Source organism: Durio zibethinus, chromosome 6, assembly GCF_047325235.1.
Source record: "Durio zibethinus cultivar Kanyao isolate XHJ-2024 chromosome 6, ASM4732523v1, whole genome shotgun sequence".
Taxonomy (NCBI): Eukaryota; Viridiplantae; Streptophyta; class Magnoliopsida; order Malvales; family Malvaceae; genus Durio; species Durio zibethinus.
Window position 1 is genome coordinate 34,222,414 of NC_143167.1, and position 9,777 is coordinate 34,232,190.

The 9,777-nt window shown below is 35.4% G+C and overlaps 3 protein-coding genes across 4 annotated transcripts; 1 reads left to right on the plus strand and 2 right to left on the minus strand.

Moving 5' to 3' along the window:
• Positions 1-99: 99 nt before the first annotated feature.
• Positions 100-1,725, minus strand: LOC149518611 (uncharacterized). The gene is made up of 2 exons (XM_089763202.1): positions 688-1,725; positions 100-595 (listed from the first exon to the last, which is right to left on the minus strand). Exons 1-2 carry the CDS (start codon positions 1,144-1,146, stop codon positions 548-550), a joined length of 507 nt encoding a protein of 168 aa, XP_089619328.1. The 5' UTR covers positions 1,147-1,725; the 3' UTR covers positions 100-547.
• A 231-nt stretch (positions 1,726-1,956) lies between these two features.
• LOC111286766 (IAA-amino acid hydrolase ILR1-like 4) lies at positions 1,957-4,922 on the minus strand. Its single transcript, XM_022876953.2, has 5 exons — positions 4,453-4,922; positions 4,115-4,240; positions 3,438-3,752; positions 2,720-2,848; positions 1,957-2,468 (listed from the first exon to the last, which is right to left on the minus strand). Exons 1-5 carry the CDS (start codon positions 4,810-4,812, stop codon positions 2,064-2,066), a joined length of 1,335 nt encoding a protein of 444 aa, XP_022732688.2. The 5' UTR covers positions 4,813-4,922; the 3' UTR covers positions 1,957-2,063.
• A 1,070-nt stretch (positions 4,923-5,992) lies between these two features.
• Positions 5,993-9,289, plus strand: LOC111286768 (vacuolar protein sorting-associated protein 32 homolog 2). Of its 2 annotated transcripts, none has more exons than XM_022876955.2 (8): positions 5,993-6,120; positions 6,257-6,360; positions 7,085-7,184; positions 7,922-8,007; positions 8,120-8,211; positions 8,423-8,537; positions 8,638-8,830; positions 8,946-9,289. In XM_022876955.2, the coding sequence occupies exons 2-7, from the start codon at positions 6,289-6,291 to the stop codon at positions 8,827-8,829; spliced, it is 657 nt and encodes a 218-aa protein (XP_022732690.1). In that variant the 5' UTR covers positions 5,993-6,120; positions 6,257-6,288; the 3' UTR covers position 8,830; positions 8,946-9,289. The 2 variants fall into 2 exon arrangements, with proteins under 2 accessions (XP_022732690.1, XP_022732691.1); XM_022876956.2 differs by having other exon boundaries at positions 6,260-6,360.
• The last annotated feature ends 488 nt before the right edge of the window (positions 9,290-9,777 follow it).

A 9,777-nucleotide genomic window follows, 5' to 3' on the forward strand; every position in this document is an offset into this window, starting at 1 on the left:
TTCCCACCAAAAATAAACATGCATTTGATGAGTCTCGTAGTCCTTGAATTGGTTATTTTGTGGTTTAGCAATCATATCATGTTCAATCAGTCCATTCCTTTTCTCTTAGGATGAATAAGGCATGTGTACCGTAATCGAATTATGGGGTTCTAAATTATTTGAATACCATTCTCATGTCATTTGCCGCGGCCCATGGAGAACGGTTTATTGTTGAAAGAAGATCTAGAACAGTTTTCATCTATGTCGGACACCGGAATACCAAATAACACGGTTGGTGTTTGTGGTTACTACCCAAACGATGATTGGCAAGTAAGGTTAAAATGGTTGTCAAAGCCAACTATCAATGGTTATGATACCATAGCCCATACTGTTGTTCTCATTGAAAGTTTTCTTCTCTTTTTCTCATTCCAATTTTTGACAATTTTTTTCAATAGTAAGACCAAATTGATGTTATTAAAAGTAGAAAGAAACAAACTATTTTTGAAACAATGTAAGGAATCGCTTACAAAGAGAAAAGAAATCAGTTTTCAACTCCGAGAAGAAACCGTCAGCCACTGCGGATGCAGTCCTTCACCATGGTAGCGTTCCTTCGCCCCTGTAATCAACATGCACTCAATAGCACATATATTAAAGTTGAGATTGAGTAATATATCACTAAATAAATACAAATTATAACCAAGAGAATACCGATTCCATTGATTTGTTGCAATATGTAATCACTGCCTTTAAGTTCTCATCACGCTCTTCGGCGTTCATTGCACTGTATGCATGATCCGGTGAAGGTGACGCCCTCACTGAGTGGATAGAGCTAGCTTTCGATGCTGTGAGAGAATTTTCCTTGCTTGATTTCTGTTTGCCTTTGGAGTTTGATCTCTCAGGACTGTAACATGTCAAAAACTGCTTCATTGCCTTCCATAAACTCCTACCACGACTCTTCCCGGACTTTGCCGTGGGTGAAGGTGTGGCAAACATCAGACTATGGGATAGTGGTGAGACTGATGAGATGTTATCTGTGGAAGCTCTGGAATTTAAGCTTAAAGTTCTAGTGCAAGGCTTTGAATCAGGGCGTTGGAGGGGGGTTTTATTCCTGGAGGAAGAAATAGGACTCAGAACCCAAGATTTATCTGGGACACCGTGGAGCTCCATAAATCTGTGTGTCTTTTGTAAGAGAAGGGTGTTTTGAATTGTCTCAAAGAAATTCCTCGTGTCCTCTACTGCCTATTAAATGAAAATACTTACTGGCAATATTTTGCAAGTTTGAATTTTATTAATTACACGTTTATAGGCTATGAAACCGATGTTTCCATATGTTTGCTTATTTACCAAAGTCGGCTTCGTTGGAGAGAGAATTATGGGCCGAAGCAATTAATGTTCAAGTTTTGTTCCTGTTTGACAACTATAATTCCTTATTAGACAACACCTCAGTCTTTAGATTTATTGACTCCACAACTATCTTCTGTTGGGATTCAGCCAATAGATGTTGGCAAAGAGCCCATCAGTAGCATGCTTGCAATTGAATTTCAAGGAATCTGAGTTCTACTGCACACCCCTATGTGCACCCCCGCCCATGAGCATTCAAAAAGCTCACACAATCATGCAATTTACTTTACTATTTACCCAAAAAAGAAAAAAAAATTGTTCCCCCATCGAGAAAAATGTCAAAAAGTTGGCATTTATTCGCTTCATGCCTTCATTTATCCGTCAAAAAATACAGACAGGACAACACTGTCAAATGAAGCATTAAGAGTTCCAAAACTGGTATGCTCCATCTATGTCAATTCATATATTGTTTTTTTTATAACTGAGATTGTCAGCATTTTAAACCTAATTGCTGGAATTAAGAGTCAAATACTCTATTAACAGACCATATAGTTGTCGGCACTTGGCACCACATCAAAATATAAATTCCTTCACTAGGCAATAGAAGATAGGTTCATCAAGACTCTTAAGAACGAGTTAAATTTAAGCATGTAGCTATTGGCAGCATTAAAATCAAATTAGTTCATAGTAGTTTGGATGAGACATACAACTAGATACCTACATGACACCTCAATTTTATCTGTTCAGAGTTCATCATGATAACTTCCTTCTGGCGGTGAAGAACGTTTAGGTGGATTTTCCAAGAGGTATGTTGTCGCCAATGACGCATGTAGAGCTGCACCATATGGAAATATATCTTCATTAACTCTAAAGTAGGGTGAGTGCCCTGATTGAAGTGGTCCCCGAGTCTCATTCTTCATCCCAAGAAAGAAGAAAAGTCCTGGAATCGCCTCCGAAAAGAATGCAAAATCCTCTGCTCCCATCCGAGCTTCTGCTTCTATAACGTTCTGAAGGCCCAACATTTCCCCTGCAACCTTTCTGAAATGTTCATGCAACTCTTTGTTGTTTACGCACACAGGGTAAGAGGACTTTTCATCGAAGATGACTGTTGCATTGCATCTCTGTACACTTGCTTGTTTCGTAATAACCTGTAACTTTGCATTGTAAGATAACATCCAAGACAGAGTACTCTATAACGAAAAATCCATTCCTTGTTACATATCAGCCTTCTTCCTTTTCCGCTGTTAAAGGAGAGAAAGAAAAATCCCTCGTACAGACCAGTGCAGAGGGGGAAAAGAAAAAGGGCAAAGAAGTTACGGAAACATCTTAAGCTTCCAACATGCATTTCTCCTGGTTATCCAGAATAAAGTTATGCATTACAAGTAAGAAACAAGAGTACCTCCTCAATCCTTTGTTTGAGTTGAACAAAGCTTTCTTTCGAAAATGCCCTAAAAGTGCCACCAATGGTAACAGAATCTGGAATAACATTGAATGCACCACCACCTTGAAATTTGGCAATGCTAACCACCTGCAAGATCATATTCTTCCTAGTTAAATAGAAATGAGTCATCATGTCAAGAAGAAAGTATCTCAAATCTACACAAATATCTTCAGCAGAATAGATATTAGACCAAAAGAAATAGAACAAGACATATAAGCAATAACAGAAATGAAATCTATCAATGACCTTACTTGAAAAGAAGAGAAATCTATAAAAAAAAAAAAAAGGTCAAAGAAACTGACATAACATGTACAACACAATACTATAAGTGCAATGTACTTATTTCAAAATCAAAAGAGGGAAAAGAGATAAAATTTCCATTACATCAAACCATAAAATTGCACTGCAGTAAATTTGCCTACAGGTCATGTACACTGAAGATGTTTAAAATAAATAAAAAAGAATGTTTATATCCAATACATTTTGTAGGTGTCCTTACCTTCACAAAACAAGGATGGGAAAGATTACACAGGAGTTTTGTGAAGGTTTGGGGCAGGTTCCCAAGGTGACGCTTTTCGTGCTTTTCCAATTAAGGGGGAGCAAAAGGAACAAATACAAAGAAAACTAAATCTAACACTGATTGTCAGAGCGCACGGCCAAGAAAGAGAGAGATTACCTGAGAATCCAAGGGATCAGCTTCACGTGAAATTAGATGTTGCAAACTAACAATCACATTGGAAGCTGCTAAAATTGGGTCTACTGTATGCTGAGGAATAGCAGCATGTCCCCCCTTTCCATTAATTACAGCCTCAAAGAAACTGGAGGCAGCTAAAATTGGGCCAGGACGGGAGGCCACAACACCAATTGGGTGTCTAGCAGATACATGGAGTGCAAATATGGCGTCAACATTCTCTAAAGCTCCAGCATCTAACATTTTTTTGGCTCCCCCACCCCCTTCTTCAGCCGGTTGAAAAACCAGAACAATTGTTCCCTATTAAACAACAATCTTAAATTTAACATAAACAGCAAATGAATCAAGTATGCAGCCCGAGTTCAATTAAGAATGTGTGAATTACGAGGTCAAACCCATAAAACAAAGAATTGCTAATGCATGAATTGCTCATTTACTGCTAAAAAAAGGTTTAAAATGATGATTACACCAAAGTTCTCATGTGAAGTAATCTAGAGAAACATAGAAGCCATGAATACAATCTTAATTGAATCAATTTATGTTACAAGCAGTAGTACTCCAGCTCTTTTCCAACATCCCCCTAACTTATAGAGTGAGAAAAAAAACTTGTAACATATATTAAGAAGATAATATTTTGCAGAAGCTACAATAAAGCAAGGAACCTGCAAATCATTTCGATGCTCTTGAAGCATCTTTGCAGCACCAAGAAGCATAGAAACATGAGCATCATGTCCACAAGCATGCATCTTTCCAGGAAACTTGCTCTTGTGCTCCCACTCCACCAGTTCCTGTAACATCAAAACCCAACAATTCCCTCTCATGTCAAATTCATATAAAAGCAGCTCTGCATATATAAAACATCAATCTAATTCAATATTTTTATCTTTATTCATCCAAAAAAAAGATAGTAGTATTTTTATCTTAACTACAAGTTCATAAACCCAACAAAATACACTGCTTGATGCCATTGCCTAAAATAAAAAATATTAAAACAAACTACCTCCATGGCAAGAGCATCCATATCTGCTCTAAGTGCGACAAAAGGAGGCTTGCCAGTGCCAATATAGCCAACAACGCCGGTAACAGCAACTGGGAATTTGTAAGGGATACCCATCAGATCAAGCTCAGCTCTTATAAGCTTACTAGTCTCAAACTCTTCATAACCAAGTTCTGGATTTTCATGTATTTTTCTTCTAATACGAACCATCCAATCCATAATCTCTGGTTTCTTGGCAAAGTCAAGGAAGTTGAGTGGGATTTGAGCCGAGACTTCCTTGTTCAATGAAGGGTTTGAAGATATGGGTGTTGGCATAAACGAATGAAGAGCGAAAATCAGGAAAACGCATTTGAGGACAGCCATGAAAAGAAATGAACGTGGATTTGAGATTTGGGTTTGAAGTGAAGGAAGGAAACAATGGCATTTGTTTGCGGAACAGTAAGTAGAGCAGAAAAGTTGCCAATAACTAGTTGACATCATGGAGAAAGAAGGGTTGTTCGATTTTTTGGTTAACTCGTGGGGTCAACGTACGGTAAAAACGGTAAAAATATTTTCGTAGTGGTAAAAATTCACCGTTTTACTTTTCACCTACGTATCTCTCTTTTTTCTTTTTTTTTTTTAAAGAATTTTACTTTACATCAATCAAGGACAAAACATGAAGCCGAACCTTGAAGATGCTTTTTGTTCTTTTCTTCATATTGTTTCCTCCCTTTTATTTATCCTTGGTTTGGCATATACATATACTACAAGTCTTTTATAATTAATTAATTTCTGCTTAGCACGTGAATTATTTGTTGTCATAATTATAATGATGAAATAATAAGTTTGTTAATCATGATTTTATTAATTTTTTGTTAATTAATATTTAAAGTTTTAAGGACATTTTACATATGTAAGTGGAAAATATAGATTTTTAAAAAAATTATTAAGTTATTGAATTGTTGTTATAATCTAAAAAAGGCAGATAAAGTATTTTAAAATTATAGTTAAAATTTTTAAATATTTAATATTATAAAAAATAGAAGTAATTGAATTTTTTTAAAATATATAATAATAAAATATTAAAAAAAATAAGTTTTTATCTCAAACATTTTTTTATCATAAAAGTATCTTTTATTTTTTGTTTGAATTTGAAAACCAAATTTTTAGATTGAAATTTTTTTATTATTTAATAGTGAAATTGATTAAAAACAAATTTTAAATAAAAAACTACTTTCAACAATGTTGAATAATGCTAAACTAAACGTATAACAATATTTTTTAAAAAATGTATAACAAAATTTCCCTTAAATTTTGCATTCTTAATTTTTTTTCAATTAAATGTGACCAAAGTAAAAAGCAATTGCCGATTTCTTCGGGTTTATTATTATTATTATAAATAGATTATATTTTGCATTGAAACGACGCCGTTATCTGCCTATTACAACAAAAATGGCGGAAGTGGGGCCCATTCTGCACAAAAGCGATCAAGTGGACGCCACGTGGAAAGTCTACAACTTCAACGTATAGAAGAAGGGGCAAATGCAATTGCAGCTTCCCTTCTAACACAACACGATTAGGGAGAATACCCAAAAAAAAATCCCACTTCCCCTTTTTAATCTTTCTCCAAGAATTCCCCAGATCTCTCTCCCTCTCTCAGCTTCCCACATCCATAATTTCTCAATCTTACAGGTTAGTGCTTTTCTCCCCTTTTTGCAACATATTTTTTAACGCTAATTTTATTTGGTTGAATTTTCTTTTTTCTGTTTTTGAGTGATGGATTTATGTTTCTTTTGATCTAATCGTATTGGTGATTGTTGTTAAACAGAAGATCAGGGGTTTAATCGCAAAGAATTAACCATGTTTAACCGGCTTTTCGGGAAACCCAAACAGGAAACAAATGCTCTAACCACGTTAGACAAATTAAATGAGGTATATTCTCGATTTTGTATCTTTTGATGTTTGATTGGGAAATCAGTTATTTGCATTGGATTTATTTTGCGTTGTGCGAATTGTGGAACTTGAAAATTGCCGTTGGTGAATTCGATGGGTTCATAATTGGTTGGGATTTGCTTGAAAGAACTAAGTTACTCGCTGACGGGTTATGGAATAATATGATGACCCTTTTTGTGATTTCTTAAATTGTTTGATTCCATTATAAATAGTTGAAGTGGATTCACTTCGTACACAAAAAGAAGAAATGAAATTACCTGCTAAAATATATGAAGTGGAGTTTATTTCTGCAGTCTATCTTCAAAAAATTGGCCACTTTGGTTGACGACTTTGAGTTAAAAATTTTGCAGTAAATGTAATTGTTTTTTGAGCATGAAAATGGATTAATACATGGAATTTGTTTCTTACACTTATAATACAAAATTTATTGTGTATACATATTCCTTGCTGAGCTCCCTAAAATTTGACATCAAGATGGAGTATGATCGTTTTATATAAGGTTAGAAGTTTGGGCATATTGGTTTTGTATTAGGTATGCTTTCAAACTCCAAAATATAATCATAATACTAATTCCTGCAACTTTTATTTCGTGTGGTGCCGCAAATTGCAAATAGGACTGTTTGCTTGTTTCCATTGATTGAATTACATTGTTTCTCTTCTAAATTTTGCTTAACTCAACCTTATATTGATCTCCATCGTGTAGACCCTTGAAATGCTAGAGAAGAAGGAAAAAGTACTTGTGAAAAAGGCTGCTGCAGAGGTTGAAAAGGCAAAGGAATTCGCCAAAGGGAGAAACAAGAGAGGTATAGTTCCAATGTATATGCAGAAATAGTTATTTTTTTCCTAGTTTTCCAGGATTTTCTCAGTTGAAAAATTATATATCAAGTTTCAATGGAACTGGCTGACTTTTGACTTTGTGAATCATAGTAGTTTTCATGTTTGGTTTCATTATACTTGTATATAAATATGTGATAAAGGATATAAAACTCTGTCTTGCAGCAGTATCATTTGATGGGTTATTGCTTTTTTATGCTGGAAATTCATGATAATTATTCATATTTCTTTAGTATTTATTTTATAAATTTGCTGGTTCTCTTCAGTTATAATTCTCCCCCTCCCTCCCTCCATTTTTTTTTAATTTCAATTTCCAAAAGAAAGGACAGAACACATAAGGGTGGAAATGCCCCCAAAGGAAAAAAAAAAAAAAACACTCAAATGTTTTACAGCATCTTTGTCTTTTAGGTCGTTTGGTTTCACAATAACTGTGAGTTCTTAATGTTCTTTGGACATTAAGTGATGTTCTGATGTGGATTAACATTAGCGTGTGAAGATATGATTCTGATTTTTGATTTGTAATGTGCTCATGTCATATGAACTTTTGACAATCAAAGATCTTGTCCTCGTGTAGAAAAAAGTTTAGATAGTTTAGTTATGTAATTTTAGCATCTAATTTTGACTTAATTTTAAAACATGTTGTGTACATTGATTGCCAAATTTCTGTTGTTTACTCTTAGTACTCATTGATGCTACTCTTATGCAGCGGCTATACAGTGCTTGAAGAGAAAGAGACTATATGAACAGCAAATAGAACAACTTGGAAACTTCCAGCTTCGTATTCATGATCAAGTAAGCTTGGAATTTGTTATTTTTAGTGTTTTAACAGTGTCCTAAGAGGCTTTTTGAATTTGCTACTGTTTCTGATGACACCATACTTATTGCTATATATCAACTTCTACAGATGATAATGTTAGAAGGTGCTAAAGCCACAACCGAGACTGTAGATGCATTGAGAAGTGGAGCATCTGCAATGAAGGCAATGCAGAAAGCAACGTATGTAACCTATATATTTCTGTTGTTAGGAAAAAAATTGCTTTTAAGGTTTTCTTCATGTTTTTGTCCCTTTGCATTGCCATTCTCCATACTATTGAAGTGTGCTAACTTGCAACTTGTGCTATCTAAGTTAGCATTTATTCATGGGCCTTCATGAAGCATGGGCAATGGCTAATTCTCACTATTTTACTGAAAATGGCTTTCTTTACAGGAATATAGATGATGTTGACAAAACAATGGATGAGATTAATGAACAAACCGAGAACATGAAACAGATTCAGGAAGCACTGTCAACTCCTATTGGAGCTGCAGCTGATTTTGACGAGGTTCTTACTTTCTGATTCACTCTCTTCTTTTTCCTGCTGTAGTCTATGTTTTTAGCATTTATATACATCTAAAAATGGTCAAAAACTTTTGATGCTGTAGGATGAATTGGAAGCAGAACTCGAAGAACTTGAAGGTGCTGAATTGGAAGAACAGCTTCTTCAGCCTGCAACAACTGCTCCTGCAGCTCCAGTGCAGGTGCCTGCTGGTAGGCAACCAGCTCGTCCTGTTCCTCAAAAGCGCACAGCTGAGGAAGATGAACTTGCTGCATTGCAGGCTGAGATGGCACTTTAAGGTAATTCATTCTAGTTCAGTTCGATCTGGGGGAATTACAGATGGAGTTTACCATTGCAGCATAATTGGACCATTCTTTGATGCTAATTATTTGTTTATAATTTTTTGCTCTGCAGGCATCTAGTAGAGACTAGAGAACTGGTTTTATTGCGTCTACTGCAGGTCATGTTGCAAAACACGAAAGAGAGGCCATATTGTATTATTGAGTCGACTCTTTTAAATTTGTGTGCATTTGATGTTTTACAGACAATGTACATAAAGATTGCATGAACTAAACGAAGCTCCCCTTCTTTGTACACTGCTTCCTGGAATTTGTTTCCTATCTTCTCTCCGTTTCTTGCTCTTTCAATAAACACGTAATTCTATTCCGTGGGTCCTTGTAGCTATCTTTACTTCCCTTGTAATGTCAAATTCTTAGTTGACTGTTAATTATCTAGAAAAGAACATTTGATGTTTTTCATTTTTCGGTTATGGAACATTTGATATTTTAGTCCCAATTGATGTGCTCTGTCCTGGCTGGCAGGCTGTAAACCCCTAGAGTGATGCAATTATTTTCTCTATTTCATGCAATAATGAGTCGTGGCGTGATTAGGGGGGTTTTGCGAGGCGTGTTGGTCATATACCGGTGCAGGTAATTGAGGGCAAATGTGACAATTGAACTATTGCAATAGGAAAACTAGGGCAAAATGCGCCGACCCTTGTTTCTTTCGGCTGAATAAAACGTGGTGACATTGACACTTGTTCAGTGCTATGTGGCCGTCACTTCGACCTCCTCCTTATTAAAATTAATAACTTGTTGAATTCGACCAATGCATCCTTTTCTTTCTTCCATCTAAAACATAAAAAAAAAAAAAAAGAAGTTAAAGAGCAATTAGATTGTAGTGGAGTATATAGTTTAGCATAAAAAGATTAGCATTATCTAATCTTTCAACGCCAAAGTCTAATCGA

Excerpts from the sequence above, each read along its gene's own strand:
- LOC149518611 (XM_089763202.1), bottom strand. The coding sequence starts at position 1,146 with ATGGAGCTCCACGGTGTCCCAGATAAATCTTGGGTTCTGAGTCCTATT. Across the intron at positions 596-687 it reads GCAACAAATCAATGGAATCG|GGGCGAAGGAACGCTACCAT; the intron begins GTATTCTCTTGG and ends TGTTGATTACAG.
- LOC111286766 (XM_022876953.2), bottom strand. The coding sequence starts at position 4,812 with ATGGCTGTCCTCAAATGCGTTTTCCTGATTTTCGCTCTTCATTCGTTT. Across the intron at positions 2,849-3,437 it reads CTGATCCCTTGGATTCTCAG|GTGGTTAGCATTGCCAAATT; the intron begins GTAATCTCTCTC and ends ATGATCTTGCAG. Across the intron at positions 2,469-2,719 it reads TCAAACAAAGGATTGAGGAG|GTTATTACGAAACAAGCAAG; the intron begins GTACTCTTGTTT and ends GCAAAGTTACAG.
- LOC111286768 (XM_022876955.2), top strand. The coding sequence starts at position 6,289 with ATGTTTAACCGGCTTTTCGGGAAACCCAAACAGGAAACAAATGCTCTA. Across the intron at positions 8,008-8,119 it reads AGCTTCGTATTCATGATCAA|ATGATAATGTTAGAAGGTGC; the intron begins GTAAGCTTGGAA and ends CAACTTCTACAG. Across the intron at positions 8,538-8,637 it reads CTGCAGCTGATTTTGACGAG|GATGAATTGGAAGCAGAACT; the intron begins GTTCTTACTTTC and ends TTGATGCTGTAG.